The sequence below is a fragment of the Nesoenas mayeri genome (genome assembly GCF_963082525.1).
Source record: "Nesoenas mayeri genome assembly, chromosome: 13".
Lineage (NCBI taxonomy): Eukaryota > Metazoa > Chordata > Aves > Columbiformes > Columbidae > Nesoenas > Nesoenas mayeri.
In genome coordinates this window covers 14,965,859-14,993,332 of record NC_137550.1, presented here as the reverse complement: position 1 = coordinate 14,993,332, position 27,474 = coordinate 14,965,859, and the positions used below count along the sequence as shown (strand labels likewise).

General features: G+C 39.2%; 1 protein-coding gene across 1 annotated transcript in view; it reads right to left on the bottom strand.

Moving 5' to 3' along the window:
* LOC308045273 (transmembrane 9 superfamily member 2-like) overlaps window positions 1-24,674 on the bottom strand; it is a 30,370-nt gene extending 5,696 nt beyond the window's left edge. The window contains exons 1-16 of the mRNA XM_080352484.1: window positions 24,454-24,674; window positions 23,905-23,972; window positions 22,508-22,601; window positions 20,736-20,863; window positions 20,384-20,513; window positions 18,005-18,132; window positions 16,385-16,496; window positions 13,554-13,633; window positions 12,822-12,930; window positions 9,886-10,018; window positions 8,389-8,508; window positions 8,155-8,212; window positions 4,774-4,933; window positions 3,989-4,140; window positions 2,395-2,506; window positions 1,812-1,983 (exon numbers count right to left, since the gene is read on the bottom strand). Of these exons, the coding sequence (XP_080208610.1) occupies window positions 1,812-1,983; window positions 2,395-2,506; window positions 3,989-4,140; window positions 4,774-4,933; window positions 8,155-8,212; window positions 8,389-8,508; window positions 9,886-10,018; window positions 12,822-12,930; window positions 13,554-13,633; window positions 16,385-16,496; window positions 18,005-18,132; window positions 20,384-20,513; window positions 20,736-20,863; window positions 22,508-22,601; window positions 23,905-23,972; window positions 24,454-24,570 (1,873 nt within the window). The 5' untranslated portion in view covers window positions 24,571-24,674. The remainder of the gene's footprint in view (window positions 1-1,811; window positions 1,984-2,394; window positions 2,507-3,988; window positions 4,141-4,773; window positions 4,934-8,154; window positions 8,213-8,388; window positions 8,509-9,885; window positions 10,019-12,821; window positions 12,931-13,553; window positions 13,634-16,384; window positions 16,497-18,004; window positions 18,133-20,383; window positions 20,514-20,735; window positions 20,864-22,507; window positions 22,602-23,904; window positions 23,973-24,453) is intronic.
* Between the last annotated feature and the right edge of the window lie 2,800 nt (window positions 24,675-27,474).

The window sequence follows — 27,474 nt, the reverse complement described above, 5'->3', positions numbered from 1 at the left end:
TATCTTCTTATATATGAAAGGGATATTTTTAATTCTACCAATTTGCATCGTGTAAGTGAAATTGAAATTGGCAGAACAGCAACTAACCTATGCTAAAACCCAGGCACACATTAACATATTGCTTTAGTTTAAAAGTAATTAAAACATTTCACACTATAGTTTGATTAGTTTTTTCATATATATACATACATATATATATATATATTTATATATATATATAAATATATATATATATATATATAAATATATACATATAAATATATATATATAAATATAAATATATATATATAAATATAAATATATATATATATATATATATATATATATATAAAGCAGAGGATATCTGGAACTTGTCTGTTTTGCCAGAGTTGAAGTAGGGTTTTAACTGTCAGCATGTCAACTTCTAGGATTGCCTTCTAATAATTAAAAATATTAAATCCTCCTTTTTTTGCCCACTTCTTTTTAAAACTTCTTTTTAAACTTTCTTTTGAAGACAGACAGGTCTAAATAACAAACAGCAATAAAAATCTAACAATAAGTGCCTGTTAATGTTATTTAATATCATTTCTACAGAGTACCTGCTCTGTACAAACACATAGAGTAGTTTTGTGCTTTACTATGAGCGATGCTATTTTGCCTCATGCTCAACCAGTATCAGAAGCAATAGAGATGAAAGAGGTCCTTCTCACTGCCAAACTGATAAACTTGGAAGTCTGATGCTAAGACTTACTTTCATTAATTATTTTAGCCACTCTTTTTTAACCACATCACGGGAGTCAAGCGATACACCGCATAAAGCAAACCCAAAGTAATTACAGCAGGTTTTAATAATGAGGTAGAATATGTTAAGAAGTAACAATTCGAACCATCACGTCATCCACAAAGAGATCCCCTCTTACAAATCTTAGGAATGAATATAAAGGTTGGTTTATGGAACAACCCATTATATATGAACTAGCATTTTCTCTAGTTCTGTCACTGCAGTACATCATGACACTAAGCACAGTGATACAGAAAAGATCCGACCTCATGTGTTAAAACCACGTACACAACAGCAGCAGTATGATGAACAGGGATACAAAATGCTCCCGGCTATTTTTAAGGGCCAGTACCCTTCAAAGAGCTTCTAATTTCATCTAACACATGGTAAATCTGGCACAGATTTCACATCAAATGAACCTCAAAATTAGAGTTTGAGTCAAGTGATTATGAACATTAGAGTAATTCTACAGAAGACGCTTAGTCCGCACAAGAAAAGCCAGACTACTAAAAATGAAGAGAGGTATTCAAATAGGTTCCTCCTGTTAAGGTACATTCCTGCCACTAAGAAATGGTGCTTAATGAGCAGGTAAGACCATCTCGAACAGTTCAGAGTTCTCTAGTGGCAGCATTCACTTCTTTCCCCAGCACAAACCCAGGTCACTTTTATTCTGGGTCAACATCTTTTATTCTCCATATGCAGAGTGCTATATCTCTAAAGAGCTTCTAGAACCAAATGTGAATTCTAGAATTAAGTTAATCTTGATATCAAAGTGAACAAGAACAGCACTTTGAAAATATAATGGTTTGAACTCGCTGCTAATATAATATTCAATAAAGGAAAATTAATTACACTATAAATAAATGTAGCTTCAAGTTCGAAAAAATAACTTGAAAAATATCTTACGTGTCTTGTCACAAACCAGAGAAGTAACACTGTCTAGAGAGTCATGAATTATATTAAATATTTCAGATAATTTAAACTTCACCTAATGTTTCTCATTTAAAAAACAGAACCCCCCCATTCATTTTAGTTTGAGCACTTTACTTACCCGTGAAAAGGAAAAAAATCAAGACCATGATCATTGTGTAACCAAAGTATAAAATGGTGCTAGCGGTTCCTGTTATCTGGAGTTTAGAGAAGAAGTAATGAACTGCATAGATAAAGAGATAAACTGCTGTAAAGCTGCTCGTCAAGAACGATCTCCACCACCAGTGATAATCCTGAAAGAAACAACCATTCACTAAGAGACATCACGTAGAAAATAGAATATAAATAAACTGGTTAAAAATAACTTTGTCTTATGAAATACATTGAATTCTTCAAAATTTATCTAAAAAAAAAAAAAATCCAACATCGCACATAGCTACTTTTTTCCCCTTTCTCAAAGTCAGCTGTATTGCTTCCATGGCAAACATTAAAATATTAAAGATCAAGGCTGTTTATTTTTGCTTATCTGCTGCGAACAGTGAATTTTGAAGCAAGACACCCATTTCAGAATAGTTAGACATGTCAAAGGCTGACAATACAATCCATTCACAGCGTCCAGCACATGGCAGTATCTGTGAATACCTGAACTCTTTCTAACAGCTCCCAGCTAAAAGTAGTATCTACATCAAAACTGTACTTGTTACCTCTGCACACAGATGGAAGTAGCACAGCAAAACTGTAGCCTCAGAACACGTAATTAGAAGAATTATAAAAACTAGGAACAGGAATCCAAACATGTAGTACATCTGATGAGACCTAAAATAAAAAAAGCACGAGTCTCATTTTTGGTTAAAGGTCTGAGGAAATTTACAGTGTTACATTGCCAGATGCTAAGCTAAAAAAACCCTAAAACCAAACACACACACCACTGGGGTAACTTTGTCTATACTGCTATTAGCTGATTCATAAAAGTTTTTCTTTACCTGAATGTACTTTGTAAATATATGTTCATTTAAACTAGCAGTAATACAACCACTGCTTTACAGAGCAACACTCAAAGGCTTCAGTTACACTTCCCCTGCAATTACCATCTATAAACTCTCATAGAGACAGTTATGGACAGTTTCCACCAGAGATGTTTATCACCTCTGGTCTCTGAGAGGACTTTTCACTTCCCTGACTCTTGCATCACCTGTACTCTTCCCTAGTTACAAGACCCACTTGTTCCTCCTCAAGTAGCTCAGCTTTCCAGGTGTCTCTGCACCTCCTCACTGAACCCAACCAGACACTCCTCCACTTCCAGACTATCCCCAAAGTCTGACTCCCAGCCAAGGGCAAACTAAACACAAAAACACTCACAGAAATAAACTCAAGGGAAACATGCTTGTTTACTTTTAATCTGGTGTCTTTCAGCTAAGGGAAGTAACTAAATCAACTCTATTGAGTGACGATGACAATTACTGCAGTGCAAGATTTGACAGAGGGAGTGGAAGGTGCATGTTCCCTCCATTCTTCCCTTCTGTAGGAGAAATAACAAGCAACAATTTGGGAATTCAGTAATTCCAACTCCAAAAAGCCAGAGTGTACCCTGTTTGTCAGCTGAATGCATTTTCCAGCACAGCTATATTACACAGTTTCTACTTTTGTTGAGGACTAACATAAAAGGCTAACATACATTTGTGTTTAAGAACTGATTTTAAAACCATTCTGTAAGAAATCTTAACATAAACAGAGGACATCTTAAAACTTGGCACCTTCAGGTTAATATTTTCAACTAAACAACAATATATTAAACATTTTGTATTTACATTGTGAAAGTTAGGAAAGACTGCACTGGTTTAATTTTCCATGCACCTGCTTGATTAGATTTTGACAAGATTTAGGAGTGGTGTCAATGTTTCACAGGGACTGGAATCTTTGTTTTGCAGAACATCGAATCCCAAGATCATGAGCTGATTCTGATTTAATAGCTGATCATATTAGTTTCCTATATCATAATATAGTTACACACCAGATTAGGGTCCACCTAACCACAACAGCATTAAACCATGTTTGTGCTGTTCAGAGCCAGAAAGATAAAACAAGGCAACAGGACTCTAATTTCACACTTTGCAGTTGTCAATATGAAAAAATTGTATAAGTTCTAAGCACAGGAATACATATGCAGACAAAAGTCTGCCAGAAGATTAGACAAACAAATTAAATTGGTTTATTTCTTATATTAATTGGTTTGGGATGTTCAAACTTGCTGTGTGTTCATTATCAAACCAGCATAACTAGAACAAGAGTGATACTCACCAAATGCTATTCAGAATGAAAAAAAGTTGAATAAAAATACAGCCAAATGGCAAGATACCACCCATTATGATACCAGGCAATGGCTTTGTGAAAAACGACTGTTCTGGAATTTGGCGAGGAATCTGGTTTGTACGAACTGGATGTTCAATAGGCTACAAAAGAAATCAATATAATTAAAATACAAGTTGTTACATCGTAAATAAGATTACTGCTTTTCCTTAACATTGGCATCTAAAAATTCAGTAAACATAACATTATTTTCATTCAGAAACCATCACAAGTTACTAAACCAAAAAGCTACAAACTTGATATTTATCATTAGGAAAAAAAACACATACACCTTAAACATTCCAACTATTGGCGAGTAAGCAAGTCAGAGCATGAAGGAAAGAATCTGTTCAGTCATTAAAAAAAACAAAACCACAACAAAACACCACAACCTTTTTCTTAGTTGTCTGGCACTATCTCAAACCAGTGAAGTACAAACTGAAGCACTTCTGAAATGCTACTTCAAAAATGAAAGTGCTGACATATTACTGAAGTAGAAAAGGCAAGGAAGACCTCCAAGAGCACTATTAAATTCTGATTCTAGTGAATGTACACAGGCAAAAAAGTTTAGCGTGACATTACAAACATATACTCAGTTTCAAAATCCAAGTGAAACATCACTTTACAATCATAGGGCCATAGAGGTTTCAATCCAATCAGCTCTTGTATGCTTAGGGATTCAGTGGCTCAACTACGGAGGACAGATGTATTTCTGATCTGTATTCACAGAGCCATACCTTCTCTTTGAAGCCAAAATATGCACCAACAAAGGTTAGCGGGACTGAAATTCCAAACCACATAGCTAGGATAGCAACCAAAGTGCCAAAAGGGATGGCAGCTGAGGATCCTTTCACCCACAGAATGAGATTCATAATGAAGAAATCAGCAAAAACAATCCTGAAAAGAAAAAATCATAAAAGGTATTAAAATATTCAGGAAAGAATAAATGCCAGTTAGTATTAAAACAAACAAACCAACCAACCACCCCCCCCCCGCCACACACACACAAACTAAAGCAACCAAACCAACAGAAACAACCACCAAAACAACACCACACAACCAACAACACACAAACCAGTCAAAAGTCTGCATGAGAAAAAAACATAGCTTCTTGCAATCTTTCATTCCCTAACAGTTCCAGTTACTTTCTGCAATAGTGCAGTTAACATAAAAATGCTTGCAACATCCAATGGTTCCAGTGGTAAAGCCACTATTTAAACAAAGACTCTGCACATAAAACCAAAAAGTAACAGAAATATACCACTGTAAAAATCTATACAAAGTACTAAAAGATAAAATAAAGAATAGACTATCTCAGTTGGAAAGGACCTACAACACTCATTTAGTCCAACTGCCTGACCAGTTCAGGGCTGACCAAAAGTTAAAGCACATTATTAAGCATTGGCCAAACACCTGTTAAGCACTAACAGGCGTGGGGCACTGACCACCTCTATAGGAAGCCCATTCCAGTGTTCGACCACCCTTTCAGTAAAGAAATGCATCGTAATGTCCAGTCTAAACCTTCCCTGGGCACAGCTTTGAGCCATTCCCATGTGTCACATCACTGGATCCCAGGGAGAAGAGCTTAGCACATCCCCTCCTCGAGAAGCTGGAGGGAGCCATGAGGATCGCCCCTCGGCCTCCCCTTCTCCAAACAAGCCAAGTCCCAAATCCCCAGCTGTTTCTCCTAGGACGTTCCTTCCAGTCATGTCACCAGCTTTGTTGCCCTCTTCTGGACACAGTCAAGGACCTTCACATCCTTCTTAAATTGTAGAGCCCAGACCTGCACACAAGGTACACCAATGCTGAATACAGTTGGACAATCACCCTTCTTGACCAGCTCGTTGTGCTGTGTTTGATGCACCCCAGGACGGGGTTTGCACTCTCTTATGTGAATCACCTTTCCTATTATTACCTTTATAGATCCTTTACAATCAGTAAATCCCCTCTGAAAAAACACAGTGAGAGTAACATCTCATATTTAGGAAACCGCACATCACTCACAACAAATGTATACCCTGCCACAGTGTGTGTCACCGCAATGAGGTAACAGAAGGGTGGATTAAACAGGGCTCTTCCCTACAACAAAAATCTTTGTATTAACACCTCATGGAGTTACGCAGTTAAGTAGCCTGCACCTTTGGAGAATTTAAATAAAGACTGCATCAGTCATGACATGTCTCCAGACCTGTTCTTCCCTCCCCAGTTAAATGCATCTGCCTCATTTTCTAAACATCCTGGGAAAACACCAGAAAAAAACTCCAAGATACACAATGAAGATTTCTAACATCTCATTCTGAAAACAAGGCAAAAAGTACTGCAAAGGAACCTCATAAAAAAAACCTGCTTGAATTGCCATTATTCATGGATTCAGAGATGTATCACAGAAAACTCATCCTCAGGAAGGGCCCCTGCAATGTGCACCATTATCTGGGTTTCGTTTAAAAAGTGGTCCTGAGGCAGAATTCACACTGCCCTAAAGCAAATATGCATCCTCCACTGTATTTAATCTAAAAAGGAAGAAGGAAGGATCAGAGCACTAGGCAGGCTCCTTTTTCCCTAGGAGAGGCCTTACACTTACCAAAGCTGTTTGGGGGAATAGACTTGTTAAATAAGCACAACCAAGCAACCTCTGGTGTAACCATCTTGTTGAACAAAAACTAAAAATCAAATCCATTTTAGAAGTCTTGCTAATCTTCATCATCTGCTCAAACTCGTAATACAGACCCCACTTACCCCCTCCAAAGTTAGAAAAAAAACCCCTGCAAATACGAACTCCCATCAGTCTACTGAGACTATATGGCCTTAGGCTGTTTATGATATTATGCAAATTCACTGAACTAGCATAGCATAATCAAGACATCTGTTCCTATTTTACCATCCCAAATCATTTTACTTCCTCTGTGAAACTTAATTTATTTGGGAGTTTAAATGATCAGCATGATATTTCTTCCACCAATAAATATTTTCTTCTCTCTCAAGATAATATCTAAATGACAGCAGGGAGACTGATGCACATTTTGTTTAGAAATAAGATTCCCTCATAGAAATACTACACTCGGTAGTTATCGAATGCATTACACTTCATTTGATGAAATTCTACTATACTCAAAACCAAGTCATGTTTTATTCATTCTTGGCTTTTTTGGAGGGAAGAAATACCTTAGGAAATTATTTATAACCTTTTCCTCAACTTTTGCCAAGGACATTTGTCAAGGGATAGCTTCATGTACCCGAAGTTGCAACTAAGAAATATGGAAAACTTGCAGAAGAAATTAGTCTCTGCTCCCTTTCTTCACTGATCTAATTCTCATGAGATGTCTTGAGAGCTACAAGAAAACGAAAGGGAGGAGAGCTATCACTCCTCCCAGGCACAACAGTATTGGGCACAGTATGACACTCACTGGAGCCATATCCAAAAATGGACACTACCTACATTTATATAAGATGATTATAACCAGTTTAAGAGGATCTCCGCATTATTCTCACCCAGAAGCACACTTAACTTCTACTCTATGGTATAACAGCATATAACTATTTACTTTAAAAAGTAATAAGTTCTTGTATCTTTTTCAGTAGCATAGTTACAATAAAACACTGATACTAAAAGGTAATAGAGATTCTCCCTAAAGCGCAGTTTCTCCCTATTTACAGAAGCACACTACAGACACTCCAAAGTTGCCCCAAAACCACCTACTTGCAACGAAGTGACCGCAGCCATTACCAGTTAAAACATGATTACCTGGACCACACCAAGTACTGTGGTACCAAACTAGAATTTCCCCATCACTATTCCTAACGTTCTGGTGTGGTGATTCTCAAAGGCTGTGACACTACCATGCAAGAGAGTCCCGTCATTCCTCTTGCCCCATAGCTGATTACAAACGGAGATGCTAATAAAACTGTTCTAGAGTACTGGGCTCCAGCTCCTCAGAATTCAGTTTTCATTATATTCACAGATAGGCCACATACAAAAGGAACAGCACTTTGGAGAACAATAAAGAAAATAACCACACAAACAAGCATCATAACAAATCAGCTTTTTGCGCCACTCCTTCCTGCCATAGATTCATTTATACTTAAAAATAAAGGAAAGAATGAGGGGAAACGATACTAACCCAGGGCAAAGCAGAGCTGTAAGCAAAACATTTGTCTTCCACTTCTCGCCCCTAAATGCTGAGGGAAAAAGTAAAAACAATTTCAAGTTCAGAACTTCTTCCAATTATTTTGCAGTATGGCAGCAAGAAGCATATGTGTTGTGTGAGACACCAGCTCCAGTCCAACACTTATATTAAGCCCAGCAATTATGAATTTAACCTGCTGTGTCATATCAACCAAACACATGTACTTACTCTTGTACATTCTAGCAGACACATAACCAGCTGGAGTTCCCAGTAAGACCCACAATACAACTGCACAGGTCATCAAAGCACCACGGTTGGCAGGAGAAAGAAAACCAAGGCAAGCTAGGACTAAAGAGACAACAAGATTTAGTCACCTGTGGATACATGCCAAAATTTCCCTGTAACACATATCACACTGTTTTCTTTCACTACCAGATATTTAAATGAAGGCCATGTGCATAACCTATCATATGTTCCCATCACATGACCATACTCCAAATGACACTGTTTAATTCATAATAAAAGCATTATTTCTACCCCATCTTTTAAATAGTTTCTTGTAGCCAGAAGACTGAAAAATAAAACACAAAAACCTTTGACAGAGCTAAGGTGGTTTTTTTGTTGGGGGGAGGATGAGGATTTATTGGGGATTTTTTTTAGGGTTTGTTTTGGGAGTTTGGGGATTTTTGGTTGGTTTTGGTTTTATTTTACCAAGGGGGGTGGGGGGTGGTTTTGATTTTTTAAGGTAGAAATAAGTGCGAAGACAGACTATCTTATAAGTCACATTTACTCAAAGCTGCCTGTGTCTGAACCAATTGTAGAGGCCAAGCCAGAGATACTCTCAGGAGTTGTCAGTGATCTCCAGAGGGAAGTTTTGTTTTTAAACAGAGAAAGGATGTTTTTTCCTCCCCTCACTTTCTTTCTATACTACACTGGTTGCACAGGAAACTACTACAGTCAAGCAAGATACAAAGAATTGTGACCAACACTGAAAGACAAGCCCATCAAGAAAATTCTATTTATCTTATAGCATCATGTAATCAATAGAAAAAAAGGCAGCTCCTCTATGAAAGACAAAAAAAATCTGAATAAAACCTGGAAATCAGGATTTCAAGAATTTTTCTTTTGTAACAATTATCAGTATACTTTCCAGTTCTACTAGAGAGTAAGAAAGTAAATGGTGATATAATTTATAGGTGACATATAAACACCAACTTGTGAGAGTCTACATCATCACATGCATATATAGCTATGGTAGGCTCTCATTATCTCAATGTTGTGTCAGTATTATTTCATTGGCACACATTCTTGCTCTTATTTCTGCGTGGCTGCAGGCTGTTGTGTCAAATGTATTAGATAGAAAGTGTTCTGAGAACATTAAAGCTTTGATTACATGTCTTTGAACTTGCATTACTGGATCTTTGGATAATTTACACCATGACAAACTGTTTTTGTTTTTCAAAAAGAAACTTGTAACCAGGAAGCTCAGTTTCTGCAATCACGAAGAATCTGAATTAGCCCAGATACCACAATATTTTGAATGACACCACTTACAACAGCATTACTGAAGTAATCCAGATTATCATGATGAAACGGTATTAGTATTTCATTTTACTAAAGGAAGGACTTTGTTTCCAAAAGCAAGCCTCTATCATTTGTTTAATAAAATTGTATCTTTCTTACAGTATGACACTACAAACGCATCACCTTAGTGAAGTTACTTACATAAAGTAATAAATGTCATAATGAAAATCTGCGTTCCTTGGCCCAGAAAGACAGACAGTAACATTCCTTTCCTTGGAGGCCTAAACACATCTCCATGAACCAGCTTCCAGCCAAATTCCTCTTGGGCATCTTCCTGTATAAAATCAACAAGGTCTTTAGCAAAGATGCATAATGCAGAGTGAATTAACACAAACAAGATGAAAAATACATATTTAAAGTTTGATTAACTTCCAGTTTAGATCCAAAGGCACACTAATTGCATTTGATTCATCATTCATTGATTTTATAACCCCCTAATGGTTCAGTGAAAAGAAAAAGGCAGAATTTATCAAGAAAACCCTCATCTCTTAAAGCAAGAAAAAGTAAAAATGAAATGTAATTAGCCACACCATATAACATCATTCTAAATTTAAAACTAAAACAAAGCATTCCATTTAATTTAACTTGGATTACAGCATTTCAATCTAGTTCAAGCATTCATCTTTCTTTTTGCTTCCATTACAAAGCATATCATTCTCAATGACAACATTGGAAGAGAATGAAATGGTCCCTGTACCCTGGAAGAACATCTGCTCCCTAGAGTCACTGGGGGCAAACACCAACACTCTTTGTCCCACTGTCAGGGATGGATGGATGGATGGATGGATGGATGGCACTGGGTGGGGGGACCCTCAGTCCAGCGGCTCTAAGGAACCACTGCTGAAGAATAAAACTTTTCAGTAAAGTCACTCAAAACAAACACCTCATAAAAACAAACAAACAAAACCACGCCAGACCACAAATAACCAATGGCTCAAGAAGACCACACTCTTCCTCACCAGGTTAAAAGCTACAGGTTTCATTCCACCTAGGAGTACTGAGTTTAGTTGAATGGACTGCTTACCACTAGAATTACAGCACACAAGAAACAGGGTAACAAAGATTACAGACCAAATCAGTGAGTGATATACAGCATCTTAAGACAGATTAAAGTGATTTAAAAAGAGAGGATAGGAGTTCTGCCTCTCACTGTTGAAAAGCTATTGACTTGAATTGCCTTAAATTCATTTCAGGAATCTTCTCTTAGCCACAAGACCCTAAAAGTAATCTAATGATTTCTAAACACTTCATTAATCTATGTCTCACTCAATCTACATCACAGTGAAGGCCAGTTGGCATTAGCTGAATGTTAAATGAACATACTAAGACCACGATCACTGGTTTGTGCATCTATCTCTTTGCAGGTAGAATCACCAGCATTTCTGAACTGTGAGATACTAATTTGTTTCACTGCAGCTTCCTCAGCCCAGGTTCTCTTTTGAACAATTACTTCACAACTTTTTAAAATCAGCTCCTTGAACTGCAACAGATCTTTAAGACTCTTAGAACTGGTGAGAAAATAAAGTGTAATTTTTTTAAATCCATACCTATCTCTACTGTTAGCCATGAAAACTAATCAAGCTTCTACAAATCTTGCTCTTTATCGCATTAAGAATGACCAACTAATAAAGATAACACAGTATAACATACTGAACGTAATTTAATTGAGAGATCAAACAGAAGCTTCACAAAAACAATCAGTTAAAAGGATGTGGAAAAATTCTTCCACTTTAATTACTCTCTGGATTTGCATTAACAAAAGATATTAAATATCAAAAACACAAAGAAGAATAAAAGTACTTTCAAATATTTTAGTTCCTATATGAAACATTTCTGTGCATTTTAAAGTATTTCTTTATCCAGATAACCAGCAACAACAGTGAAAATTCAAACCTTTGTAGTATCTGACATCATTTCTCATCTTTGGCTTGCAGATACCACTGTTACTAGTGAGAAAGGGTAATTTTTACTCAGCCTTCCACTCACAGTGACCTGGTCAAGTCTTTTAAACTCACAATCAGTTGTATTTTTTTCCACCAAGGTAGCAAGTCACTACAAGGACCTGCCCCTTTGCTATTTTAAGGAGTATATATTTCAAAAGAACTCGCAGTAGGTTCAGTTGGATGGCAACAAGCTCCAGTCTCTATGCTAATTCAGACAAGCCAGGCTCAGCTCGACACAGTGATCATCAGGAGAATTGTATTAAAATAAAATTAAAAAAAAAAAAAATACACACACCAATTTGTTCTAATGCAATTAGAGATCAGAAGTGTGTTGCACAAGAACTGCAATATTACAATCTCCTTTCTGGACAAACTATCCCACAAACTCCTATAAAGAAACACCACCTCAAAACTGGAAAAATTACAGCAATTGAGCTTCCTAATGTGGCATCATTGCAATGGGGACAATACCCGGCTGCAGTCATTTTAAGCCTGATCTCTTGAAGAGAGGAGAAGACAGTTATCAACAAAAATAACTGTTCTCTTCACAAGCTTAGTTGTTCAGACTGCAAAATGGATTTTTAAGAGAGAAAAATAGACCAAAGTGGGTAGCAAAGTCTTTGCTCCTGTGCTACAGATGTCTGTGCAACAGACACAGTGCAGGTCCTGTGCTAAGGCCACATAATGTGACTTTAAACAGGGCTGCGCTGCCAAGGTATTTTAAGTAATCCCAGGTTGCCATAGTCACGGAATTACTGAATGGTTGATGCTGAACGGGACCACTAGAGGTCATCTTGTCCAATCCCCCTGCTCAAGCAGGGCCACCTAAAGCAGGTGACCCAGAACAATGTCCAGATGGCTTCTGAATATCTCCAAGGATGGAGATCCCATAAATAACACACTGGCTGCTTAGGTCAGTGTCACCACCAGCTACGTGTCCAGATCGACTTCATAATGTAACCACAGGATTCAGGAGAAATTTCCACATCTTGAGAGTGAACCAATGCCAGAACACTTATCTATTACCATGTATTAAATTCTTGATAGTTATACATCTCTTTAGATTGCAATTGAAAACTATCATCATTGATAGACCAAAAATGTGCCCACATAAGAGCTGTAAATCTTACTCACAGAAGAGTCAATCTGGTTGTATCTTGCAATGTCTTTATGAAGAGTCCTCAGAATGATCATAGCCACCATGCCAGATAAGAAGAGAACGATTACAAGGGAATTCATTATACTGTAGATAAAGAAAAAGTCAAGCTTTCAATCCATTTATTCAGGTTTCAGGACATGCACTCCAATTCATACCATACATTTAATCAGATTAGTCTTTTCAAACACTTTACACTGCAAAACATTAACATTTCAACATAAATTATATACTTACTTGGTATCATTTGCATGGTACAGAAGGAAATAAGTAAGAGCTTTTCATATACATCTTTTACTCATAAAAAAGCCCTTCTTTTTACTGTAAGCAGCTGCTGAGCCCAAACCATGCAGTACACTTATGTACCTCTCACTTGGCGATTAGAGAAAGCCAGACAGTTAACAATAAGAACACTGCAGAGCAACAATGTCTCAGAAGTTCTACAGAATGGAGATGACAAAACTAAAATGATGGAAGCTGCCTTTTGGACATTAACGGTGCATTCATTTGGACAAATGCAATACTACAGTTACTCCCAAGAGGTAGAAGACTGATAAAAGTTATTTCACATATGAAAACAAAGTTTTCTTGCCTGAAAACTAACAGACTTTCTTTCTATCACAGCAGAAGTTATATATCCCTAGAAGCACAAATTCAAAATCTTTGTGCTCCCCCTGCAAGGTTATTCACTGAATCAATGCAAATCTTACCTAAACCACTGGATGTTTGTATGTGGCATAGACTCCAAAATATAGTCCCATCTGGAAGCCCACTTAATACTATTCTTCTCCTATAAAAAAAAAAAATAGCAATTAATATAAACAAGTACAAATTTATTGTAGTCTCTGAGAAGGAATAAGTACATAAAGTAACTTCCACAAACCTTCCCCATTCAGCATTAATATCTAAGCTTGGTATCAACCCTGGATGTTAGACCTTCCTCTTGCATTAATTCTTCGTATCTCTTGAGCCTCTCAAAGAATATCTTGTTTATTGAAATCTCCTATTCACATCTTCTGCCTTCAACTGAGGCTTCACTAAGCTTCATCCTTCCATGATTTGGTATGTAGATGCCTGCAACTCCCATGTGTACACTCAAAACCAATCACGCCACATCACCACAAGTTACACCCAGCACAACACACTGATCTTGAAACTTTAATTTTGTTAAACATACTTTATGAGTATGTTTGCAGTTGCCCCTAGAATTTTTCTCTCTCATCATCTTTAATGTATTTAGCACAGGCTTCCTTGCTCCCTGCTATAATGATGTCTGATACAGACTGTTTTCCACTCTGATTCCTGGCAGACAACTTTCTTTTCCAGATATGCCTGTGAAGGATTTAAGAAATCATTCAGCACTTTCACCTTTGAAAGATGCTTCCATTCTTTTCTGTCTCCTTCTCTAAACACTTCATACAACAGCTGTACAAGCGACGATTCTGACCACAAGCCTTGTCCTCTACAGCTTGTCTCACGGGATGTACGTTTGCTGTCCTGCTATCAAATTCTGACTCCTGGCTGGCATGAAGTTCAGCAAAACTTCATTTATTCACTGCGTGATAGGTTTGTGCAGTTAATTCTCAAAATTTAGACTATCTCTGCAGCCCAGAATTTTTAAGTTCTGACTCAATGTTCTGGATCAAGAAACATAAGACAAACAAGGTGGCTGAAATCGCTATAAATTGCACTTTATTGGCCTAATCAGCAGCTGATCAGTAGTTTACAGCTAGTTGTGAGAGAGTTTCAGAAGTGTGGTTCTAAAGTTTGTTACTTGAGTGCTAAACTGCCCACATACTTAAATTTTTGTACACTTATGTATTAAACATTAGAGGCATGATGGTGCATATTTTTCATATACACAAATACTTTGCTCATCAGAAATCAGCTGTCATATTAGGACCATAAAACAGTTACACATTTTACTGGTTTATGTATTCAGGCTTAGTGAAACTGATATTCTCCTATTTATGGAATCATGGAATCATTTTGGTTGGAAGAGACCCTCAAGATCATCAAGTCCAACAACTACCCTAACTCTGGCACTAAACCATGTCCCTAGGAACCTCGTCTAAACGCCTTTTAAACCCCTCCAGGAAGGTGACTGCAGCACTGCCCTGGGCAGCCTGTTCCAATGCCTGACAGCCCTTTCTGGGAAGAACTTTTTCCTAATATCAAACCTAAACCTCTCCTGCCACAACTGGAGGCCATTTCTTCTTGCTCTATCACTTATTACTTGGGAGAAGAGACCAACACCCTCCATGCAACAACCTCCTTTCAGGTAGTTGTAGACAGTGATAAGGTCTCCCCTCAGCCTCCTGTTCTCCAGGCTAAACAGCCCCAGTTCTCTCAGCTGCTCCTCATCACACTTGTGCTCCAGACCCCTCACCAGCTTCATCACCCTCCTCTGAACTCTCTCCAGCACCTCAATGTCTTTCTTGTAGTGAGGGGCCCAAAACTGAACACAGGATTCAAGGTATGGCCCCACTAGTGCCCAGTACAAAGGGACAATCGCTTCCTTACTCCTTAAAACACATATAAAATTATTTTACCTATACATAAATATATTAAAAATACTTCCCTAGTATTTAAAAATACTCCTCGCAGATAAATACTCCCCTTTTAAAGTTATTTTGAAACCATTGGTAAAAAAAATAAAAGGTATCGGGCAGTATTTCAAACCAAGACCAAGGGAGAACACACAACCGACTGTTTTGAAGCACAGGGAGACCGAGACGCGCCGAGCGCCACCTGCTGGACGCGCCGGAACCTGCCGCTGCCACGCCCACCCGCGGGCAGCCCAACAGCCAGACACACGACGCGAATAACCGGCCAAAGCTCCCATTGCAATTCTAAATTGCAACTTATCACCAAGATTTCAGCACAGGTGTTAACACACAGGAGGCTCATTCACGTAGTGAAACGCGAGGGTCTAAGGAAGAGCAGGTGTCTCAAGGGAGGCGGAACACAATACAGGGCCGGGCACCATGAGGTCCTAGGCTCACTCAAACTCCGCTTGGTAGAACAAAAGCTGTTTGCGTATGACGGCTGCTTGACTGCCTATACAAAATTAACTGGTGGTCTCAGGCCAAATCCTGCAAGACCGGTGTCTTACACCAGAACAATAAGCATGCTTTGGGACAGACTGGTACCAAGGTTTGAAGGAGCTTGAACCAAATTAATCTCACCCCCCCGAGAGACTCACTCTCCACATTGTGGTAAAGGCTCGCAAGAAACTCTCATTTCCTCCTAAGTCAAACAGGCTAAATAAAGCATATCTCAAGGAAGACAACTCTTGCATTTATTCAGTCTACTAGCTATTAATATTAAAATAAGACAAAAAACCAAAGGTCTTTATAGATTCCAATTGCCACTCAAACTACAGTAATGGAAAAGTAATAGGTCTTGGGGAAACTGCTTCACATGACCATATGGAATTTACACTGCGTAAATACACTTATGGCTATCAGCAAATTATCCAGTTGTTTTGATGTCATTCTTTTGGAGAATTACATATTCATGTAACAGATTCAATACTTACTTCAAATGTCACAGAGTAAGTATAGATCAAATTCAGTTTGTTGGTGAATTCTCCAGGAATCTCCATAGGTGGACCTTCACAACTTAAGTTGTTCTCATCTGTATGTTTGTAGCTAAGAGGAAACAAAGAAAGTTAAATAAAATTGCACAAGCTCTAAGGGATGAATTTTCTCAAATTCTTTTCTAAGTAAAATGAATTTGTTATTTAATAAAAAACAAACAAAACACACCACAAAGAGAGCTGTGTATATTACTTTGTACCAGTTATTCAACTTCTTTGAGAACCTGCTGTTCTGTTCTACCAAAGTGTGAAGATCTCAAGGTATATTTTTATGAATACTTATGTTTGTGGCTAGAGATAATATGAGAAAAATAAAATCATGTATATAATTAGGCATAAGTATTCAGAATTTCTGTAACAGCCTTAAAACCGCAACAGAACTGAACACTAGTTCTCAGGAGAGCTTCAAGGTTGAAGCAAAGCACCAAGGAAAACATCAGGTCAAAGACCAACAAAATTAAGGTTATGTGTAACCTAACCATGCCCCCTTGTGGTCTGCATTACTGGCGAAAAGATAAATTCTCACTTTTCAAACAGTCAGGATGCAACTGAGAAAGCGTTAATTTAAAGATTGGAGAAGGCTGGTAAAATCTTCTTGCCACCATATCAGAGCAGAGGTAAATGGAAGGAATAAATCTGCACAGCAAGTATAACTCACTAAAAATACACTACACCATGGCAACAGAAAAAGTAAGTATACCCAAGTCATGTTGTATCATACATGTCTGTATGACTTGAGAAACTGGTAGTGTAATTTAAGAATGTACTTAATCTCTGTAGAAAATAGGGAAGAGTTTAGCTAAAAAATAAAGAAGCATCTTTGAAATTCTAAAAACAGACTGTGCTTTTCAATATAGGTAAGTATGAACTGTGCATGAACAGACTGACAAGAGGCCATAGTAATCCCTTCTGTCTGTTTCTGACCTCTGAATTGTTGCATCTCCTCCCTGGTCAACAGAAATACAGAAATTAAGAAGTCACTGTTTAAGAAAATAAGTTAGTTTTAGAAAATCAGTTGCTGTCTTCTGCTGTTCTGAATACCAGTATTAAGTTGATATTTTGCCTACACCTCAGTATCCAAACTAACACAGGGAAAAGTACACCAGTAAAAATACTGTACCTTCATGCAAAGCAGATTTGGGAGGCAATACAGCAACAATAATAGAGATGACATGGGAAACTGTCACTCAGTTAAAGGATGCTTCTCAGTGCATCTGAACACATGTCTTTTGAAATAAGGTAATGCGCACCCAGAGGCACATCAATAAACACATGAGCAAGCTTTTATTGTTTGCGTCAGGTTCTGAGAGTCTGCATAAGCAGTTTTTCCATCAGGAGAAACTTTGGGGCACCTTTCTAAAGCAAAGTTAAATGACATCTACATTTGTGGAACTACTCATTGTAATGCTAGTTCCAGCTTTGAACCACTATACTAAAAGCGTCATCAGAATTCAGAATAACTCATCCCTCATAACTTACTGACAACAGGTATCATTTCTAGTTTGCAACTACTGTCAGGACTCCCTAGTACTAGAATTTGCTGCCTTAATGGACAGTTACCTTTGTGGTCTCAGCCTTGCCATCACCAGTCTCGCACCCGGCCAGTTTTCATCCTTCCCACTATGGTACATGATTGTTATGTCAACGTGGTTGAAGAGGTAGAAAGTGTTCTTCTTGTTAAACTCTGACTACAAAATATCATCAAGAGATTGATAAACCTCTCCAACAGGAGGGGGCGCAAGCAGCCAAGAACTTATAATGAGACTACTGTCCAATGAAGGAGCAAGAAAGAAGGGGAAATACGTGAACATTCACTCTTTTTAATATACCTGCATAAAATATTTATATATTTTCTATATATTCTGTCGTATTACAGAAATACAAACCCACATAATAAAGTATCACATTTGTGTTACTAGTAAAATTTAAATGTATTTGACACCATTTTTGCATTTGCAACAAAAAGCTGCCAAAACAAGTTCAAAGATGTATTTATTCAATGTACAAGTAATCCAAATTCATCATTTATCTTCACCCCACACTCTTCCTGGTAGACACTCCAGCTACCAAAGCTTACAAACCAAGTTCTGTTTCAAAAAACTACCTTCACCTTCAGTAGCTATTCTGATTTGTCATCCCTGTCCTTTCAGAATTCAGAATTACGAAGAACTACATAAAGCTCAGATGATACCAGAGTCAAATAAAAGTGGACTTGGATTTTCTGTTCTCCTCAACACTGTCATTGTTTAAAAAACTTTAGTTTTATTTAGGGGAGCAGGATGACAGACTGCTAGTTGGGTTTCCAAGGAAAAAAAAACAAACACCTTTATTCACCATGTGTATTTCAATTGCCATACAACTTCTGTACCCTGCCCCCTCACTGGAAAATATGAAGGTATCTTGCATTAAATTTATCTGGATTCCTCTTCTTTCACTGTGATCAAGATTCCCATCAGGAGAAGACCAGAACCATACCTGTGCCATACTATAACCTCATCTTTAGATACTCGTTTCCTCCATTTCCAAAGTAGCAGTTGATGCGATAACGTAGCTCATCAGCTGCATAAATACGAGGATGAACTCTAGCTGTGCCACTGCATTATAACAACCCCTTTCCAGGCCCCATTTTTGAAGAGATAATTATGTCTGCTGGGATAGGCATTTGGGTATACTCCTAAAAGAGGATGACATTCCGCAACTCAGCCCAGAGATTACACTCATATCCTTGGGGCTACTTTTTAACTTGCTCATGTAACAATCACCCCTCTAGCACTATACCATGCAACATTCTCATCCCATTTAGAATCTACGGACTAAAATTGACACTGGGTATAGCAGATACACTGGCAGAGCATCCACAGCACAGCTAGCACATGTGATTTGCAGAGCACTTCATGGATACACAGTACAAGCCCCATAAGCACTCATTAGGAAATCCAACCACTGCTGCCTATGTATGAAGCTCCACCCTCCCCAAAAATAAACAATCAACTTTTCATCCAAGTTGCTGATTTTGCTGCAACCATTTCTGTGTACCAGACAGCTCCCAACTCAACAGACAGCAGCATCAATTTAAAATAATAATTAAAAAAAAAAAACCTCACATACAAATATAGTTGAACACCTAGCTAGAATAGGTTATTCAATTTACAGACCATTTTCAATGGTTTAGGGAGCCTGAGGAGTTGGAAGATGACTGTCGACCAAGTAAACTGAACATGCATGACAAAGGCATCACCTCCAAGAAGCATCGCACCAGCTGAATACACGTAAATTTACTGCACTGCATACAAGCAGCAAGTCATGCAGCAGAGCAGAAAGCTCTCTCCTCACTGAGAAGAGCATGGTCCCTCATCCCAGGAGAGATAAAACTGTAACACTAATGTCTTTAACTGTACTAATTCACCATAGAACTCTCTAGGATGATTGATGCATTTCAAATTGTTATCAATTTAGTTCTTCCCCTGTCACAGCTGTGTTAGTTATCTTCCAGCCATCTGGGAAAATCCTGACACATTTAACTTGTAAACTGTGCTAGACATAACTTTTGCAATTAGAACACAGCACCCATTTCTAGGTCTTCACTAGAAAGCTCCTATCTGACATTGATAAAAGGTCTTGCACACATATACACCATGGACAAAGAATTAAAAGGTACGAGGATAAATACACATGACATTTCAGAACAAAAACTCCCTTTTCTAAGGCTTTTAGACACCAATGCAGTTGTTTTATCTATATTGGCCAAAAGATCTATATGAACATATTTTTTTAGACAACTGTGTCAGTAAGAACTGCATACAGAAGCAACAGATTTGTCAATGTCCACATTTTGAACATTAACCATGTTTACAAAGGTTCCTTCTCAGGAAAACTTAAAAATAAAACCGTAAATGAAATTACATCTGTTATACTAATTTTAAAAGTTCCACCACTTACATTTATAACACAAGCATCTTTAACTCTACCATCTGGAGTAACAAAACATCCTATTGGAAATCCTGGATTACAGTATTTTTGTCCATCTTCCACATCATAGCACCAGGTTACAGGCATGTTATCGATAATCCTAAACAGAAATCAAAGAACACAACCTAAGAAATGGATGCACTTTACTTCACATTGACATTTAACATTCACATAATGCACACAGTTTTCAACAGTGCTCACAAGGTGCACCGTAGATGAAAACTATCACATAGAAGGAAGAAGACAACCACTTAGAACACAGATAACAATGTAAAAAAGCCAGCAAAAAAAATCCCAGCCTCAAGGACACATCTCATCTTACCAGTGATGCTGATAATTCAGCTGCATTCCTTTCTTCAAAAAAGCCAGTTTGCTTTTATCAGCACTGTTTTCTGGGTCATATGATCTTGTACAAACCTTCTGGCATGTTTGTTGCTCTTTAAAAGTGAACTGTTAAAAAAAACACACACAGAGTCATTTCAGCTTTGCTTCAAAAATCTTGTAGAGTCCCTTTTTCATGTAAAGCTGACCTTTTTGAGATTTTTCACCTCCTTGCTATCAAATTTTCTACAGCCAGAATTTCCCATACAGCTTTAACTTAAATATCAGATGTATAGCCAGCATCAACAATCCCCTTTCACATTGCTAAAAATCTGTAGCCCAAATAAACTACCTCCAGATAGACCTTCAGATTGAAAATTAGCAGAAAAGGTGTTGCCAAAATAAAACAAACTGGTAAAAGAAAAAAGCAATCTCATCATCTGCTAAACCAGAATTTAACTACACCCTTTTCAAATGTTTCATGTAACATTAGCTGCATTTCCCCATCATGGCTAAGTTATGAGACAAGGCTGCCAAAAACACAAGTTGCACAGCATCCACACTTCAAGTGTGGACACCACCTAACACAAACATGCTCACATTTGTATACTGAACTTCTTTTCTAACCCAGTTGGGGTTTACCCGTTAGTGAGTCAACATACCTAAAACATGACTGAAAATAGTAACCTTATCAACGCTGAAGTGCTAAATAACAATAGTATTTTTTAATCACTGTAATGTACAGCCATTTCACACAAGTAATTGTTATAATACTTAATCTACTCAATGGCTATCCAGTCCAAATGAACCATCATGCTACATATTTCAAATCTTGTTGTAGCCAGCATTCGTATACATTAGCTCAGAGAGTCAGAGAGACTTCTAGAAGTTTACCCAAGGGAGGAGGCATCACCTCCTTCACAGTCCTGTGAAAAGATGTGACTAAGTCCCTGTACACTGAGCAGCAGCAGACTCAAACTCTGCTCCCTCTTTTTCTCACAGGATTTTGGATTATCTAGCAACCCTCACACACAGAGCCCAGTTTTCAGTTTCACCAGCAAATCCCAGTCTGGAAGCTCCACTTGAACAGCATACACCTTTCAAGCATTAGGAGCCAGTGTCTGACTATACATCCCTCACCGCCAATAATTTCCCCAAGTTGACTGGACAGCATTTTAGAGCCTTTACGTTTGATCATTGCTAATGCAGGGAACAAGACAGAAAAATATTACATACCTAATCTACAAAATAATTCCATACATTTATTTTACAGAAGATTCCCAGTGACATGCATCAACAATGAAAAATTTCATTTTAGACAACAGATGTTAAAGTGTGTACAAGCAGGGAAAAGTTGGAAGTGAGCTCCAACTTGGCCTCTCTTTCCCAATCCAGAAATTGTCCAACAGTACAACCAAGTATATGAAACAGTTCCTGAACCACTAGTTTACAGCCTCCAATATTACATTTAACTAATGATTTCATATCATCTAACACTCTACACACCTTTAAGATACAGTTTCTGGATTTCTCTCTAATACAGACAAACAAGAAAGACAAATTATTACTGGCTCAGCTTCCCAACTTTAATTAGCCACCCTAAGATGTCTTTATGATGGTGAGGGGTTGTTTTTATTATATAAACAGTATAAAGTTTATATTAAAAAAAGATAACCACACAATCATGAAATCTGCAGCTATGTCTATGGATTACAGCCATCAGAAAGACAGCTATCATATTTACACAGGATCAACTTCAAGGGACAAAATAACCTTATACGGAGATGATGCTATTCTTTCCCCAAACAGCACTTGTCCAAGATTTTCTGATGGTCTTTTCTCTTCCGTATCTTGACAGAAGTCAAAACTGGAAAAAAAGTGGAAAATATTAGCTTTAATTTTTAATTGACATATAAATGTAAATATCAGGCTAACACAATTTCTTAAGTTATGTCCTTAATATGGCAGCTTTCATGCTTCTTTTTGGTGGATCAGCCAGTGTTAATAAGAATTGTGAGTGCCTTTGCAAATAAATTTGGCATATACTATATAGAAATAGTGGTATTTTGATATCCATTTCAACCAAGATATATTAGAGCTAAAGTATCTTTAACACAATGAATGATGTTTAGTCCAAGAACTCTTTTCAAATGGCAATTTAAAACAATAGAACATTTCATATTAAGGAAAAAAAAAGTCTACTACAGACTGTCCGTCTTTCTTGCAAAAGTTTCAGTAAAGTAACTACACTCCTTCCTTTAAGGAGTCCTTACAAATAGTATTTCATGTGTAACATGCTTCAAAGAAGGGAAGTGCTTTTAATATTAAATGTGTCACACTACCAAATGTCATTTACCAATTCTTTTCAACTATACAGAGTCTGAAACAGTTGAATATGGGAAAGAGAACATAGCCATTCTGGATCTTCGTTAAACAGGGTTGCAGTAGGTTATAGGGTAGGTTATCCTTAACAAATAAGTACTTTTCCTCAATAAGCACTCCTAAATTAACTGGCTTCCATAAAGTTTAATGCAAATAGAGACACTGTGCACTTCTTAAGCTTGTCACTGCTCTTGCTGCTACTGTTTCACTACACTAAGATCTACAACACCAGCAAGTTACTCTATTCTGTAAGCCCAAGAGCAAGACAGTAAGTCATACTGTGTATCCATACCTATAAATATCTGCAAAATATCTATAAATATCTGCAAAACAAGTAATAGTTTTCACAGACAACAATCAAAAAAAAAGAACAAACTCAAACAACAAAACACAACCAAACAAAGACAAAGGAAAAATAACAATGACCCTTCTTCCAATTCCTTTTATTTTCCAGCAACAAGAAATACAAAGCTCCTGTCTTCTCATATTTGACCAAGGGAAAGAACTTTCAAACATAGCAAACAACCAACACTAAATCCAGTACTCAGCTCAAAAAAAGCGCACCCACTAGAAACCCAGCAGCCTTGTATTTTTCAATAACTGAGGATGGTTAGGAGGCACAGGTATGACCTTCATCCTTCCCGCCCTCTTGAACTTCATTCATGCTGGATTTACTCTTCCACCCCTACACCCAAAACACACGTGCTGTACCAGGAGCTGCATCCCTGCGCTAAGACCAGAAAACAGGCTTTCCAAACACTTCTGCGGGGCTGCTGTGATGTACTTACGCATCGTACTCATACGGCAGAACCGATTCAACCGAGTCCAGTCTGTTCACGAAGAGCTCGATCAGTGACTGAAACAGGGATTGACAGGGGGAGAAAAAACCATGAGAATACAGACTGGGAGGAACAGATGTGCGGCCGACACGAAACGCATGGGCAGCTGGCAGGAACCGCTACACGGCTCGGAGCTCGCTGTCCCACAGCGGAGTTGCAGCCCCTGACAGGCCCCGGGCTGGGCCGCGCCTCTGCCGCGCCGCCCCCGCAGCACCGCTGGCGCTAAAACAAGGAACGGAGCACCGGGGAGAGACCCTTCCGGCGCTGACTGAAAAGGTCAACGGGAAAAGGGGAGGTTTTTCACCCTAAAAACACAGCGGGTGCACCCGAAGGATGGGTGGTTTGCTTGCCGAAGCGAAAGCTGCCGCCTGAGGGAGACCGCCCGGGGCCGGCACGCAGCGTGTATCCGGGGATACACGGCGGTTCCCCCGGTTCCCCGCCTCGCCTGCGCCGCTCGGGGGGACCCCTTGTGTCGGGCCCTCCCCTGAAGGCTCTCACCTTGCAGCCTTCGGTCTCCTCCCCCTTCTCACAGAAGCTGACAGGCGCCAAGCCGGGCAGGTAGAAAGCGGCACAGAGAGGTGCCACAAGCAAAAGACCGGCTGCCAGCAGCCTCATCTTCCAGCCTGAAGGCGCGAAGGCACCATTAGCCGAGGCGGCACCCCCGACTGCCACGGCCAGCGCCTGGCGGAGGCCGCCTCAGCCGAGCCCGGTAGCGGCGGCGTCACGACCGCGTTGAGGGCACGGCGCCTGCGCGGTGAAGGGGTGAGGCGCTGGGCGCCATCTTGAGGGAGGGCACACGGGGGCGCGGCGGCTTTTCTCCTCACGGAGGCTGCCGGAGCGCTGGGCGGGCTGTCGCCGCCCTCTCGCTGGGGAGGTGGTTTCCTTTCTTCTTGCCTTCCACTCTGACCTCAGCCCTTTTTCCTCAAAGCCCTTTGTGGTGACTTGTACCAGAACCTCTTTTCCAGGTTTTAGCACCCAGCGTAGCAGAGAGACTTAAACTGGATTTGATCAGCTGAGAAATTATGGGTGGAAAAGTCAAGATTTCTTGTGACTTTTAAGAATTATATTTGATGATGCTTTGATGTCTAGCACAACAGCTTGCGATATCTGCAGCCGACAGCAGCGGGACGTGCACAGGATCGTGGTTCCTCATGGCTCCTTGCGCCACCACGTCCCCAGCGCTGCCATGAGCACGATGCCGAGCTCCAGGCTCGCTTGTTCAGGTAACATTCTCAGGTAACATTCAGGTAACATTCAGGTAACGTTCTTTTTTTATTCATTCTGAATGAGTTTTATGTGATCAGATTATTTATATATTAGTCCTCATTCCCCAGCTCTCCTGAACCCTTTATCCAGTTAAAACTCCAAGTATGATGAACTTGGTAAAAGGCCAATATGTTTGATGAAGATGTGCAGCATAGTACAAGGGAGATCCAAGGCACGAGCAGCGCTCAGGGACTGCAAAAACCTTTCTGAGAAGCACAGTGAGTACAAGCAGTGGCTGCGAGCCCAGCTCTGTGCTACCATGACAAGACAGATACTCACTGTTCACTAAAACATTAGGCTAAATGCATTGCTGTCAATACCAAGTAGGCAACACCTCCATCTTCCTCTCTGTCTTCATTTAGGCAAGCTGTTGTCACTCTGGTTTCCAACCTGTGACATTGCATTTGCATTGCCCCTGCAAAAACCCCACGTCCAACAATTTTACTCAAATCGTCAATTAGTAGCGAGCTGCCCTTAGCAGAGGACAGCACAAGGCAAAAGGAGAAAGAATAAAAGGTTTGTAATAATTGCTTATCTTGTGTCTTTTCAGCTGAGCCTGGAAAATTTGAATGGTCATTTCAGGCAGCTCCAGCTACATGTTGGGGACTCATGATCTACCTTGTACTGCTAAACTGAAAGGGGGCACAATTAGATCTCCAGCAGGTGATTTGGGAGAAGCACATAATCGAGTTCCAGCTTAGAAATGGTTGACAAAATCTGTGCCAGAAACAATTATTTTGTGCTGTTGTCATCCATTCTAGACTTTGTTTTACAGACAAAAAATTGCTGAATTTCTATAAATATCTATCAACTGACAGCTGTCTTGAAAATTGCTTTTTGTCATGAAAGTATTAAACTGATGTTTCCCGTTACTAGGTTTTTGGGGTTTTTTTTTTTTTACTATCTATCTAGAGGGAATTACATTCTTTTTTTTTATTCATTCTGAATGAGTTTTATGTGATCAGATTATTTATATATTAGTCCTCATTCCCCAGCTCTCCTGAACCCTTTATCCAGTTAAAACTCCCAAGTATGATGAACTTGGTAAAAGGCCAATATGTTTGATGAAAATGTGCAGCATAGTACAAGGGAGATCCAAAGTACTGCCATCCGATGTAAGTCTGTTCCCTATTCTGCAGGGGCCAATATTAGGACCTCTTATTATTATCTTAATTTCCTACCAGAAAACTCAAAGTTGAGAGATCATTTGCAAAAGAAACTGTCCTGACTCTTCAGCCTTTAACTTCTTACTGAACACAGAATAAGAAGGATTAGTCTGCATTCAGACTACAGTTTGTTCCCTGAAGGTTTCTGTCATTTTTCTAAAAAAATTCAAACTTACAAAAAAAAAGGAGGAGGGGAAATAATTAGAAGAATTATATATCCTCTAGTCCTCTAAGAAAAAAAATCTGTCTTACTGAACTTGGAGCAAGACCATATATAAACTATGTAGTTGAATATACTAAAATACTGTTCTAGTTTGCAATGTAGGTGGAACTAAGATCTTTTTGAGGATGTGGTATTATGAGGTCAGTTGTGTCTCAGACACTCATAATCCAGTCAGAAGCGTGTGGCCGTGAAGGGGACAGTGAGGTCAGTTCCATCTCTGGACGTGACAGCCCAGCAGCAGGGACATGGCTGGGAAAGAACCTCGTGTCTATTAGAGAAGCTGAAAGGCCAGCAGCAGTCATGGGATTTAGAGGATCATGTTGAGGTTACTTCTCCCTGGTCATCTGGAAGGCCAGAGGAGGTCTAACAGGTTGTGTTCCCTGCCTGACGGGCAGTTTCTGAGGTGGTGAAGCACCAAGTGCAGACTGGGAAGTGGAGACTGGATATCGGGAGGAAGAAATGTCACTGGAAGGGCAGTGCTGTGGTGCAAGAGGTGGCCCAGAGGGAGCTGGATCAGCCCATGGCTTTGTGTTCCAAAGAGCAGCCAGTGAGGGTGCAGACATATCAGTGAAGGTGCAGAAATGTGGGGGTGAGAGCAGGTGGGGACAAGGAGGCCATGAGGCCCCTATGCTGCAAGGACAAGGTGTCCCCTCACAGGCATCAGAGGTGCAGACAACAGCCATCACTAAGGGGAGAAGGAGCTCGTGTCTGGTGGGACTTTCAGCCTCTTTACATCCCGTGATCATCTCCACGACAGCCTGTCCTGCGCTGTGGCATCGCCTGCACCTCTTTCCCTGCAGGCTGGAGACATCCCCCCTGCTGCCCCACCTTGCTCTTGTCTGAGCATCTTCCTTCCTTTGCTGA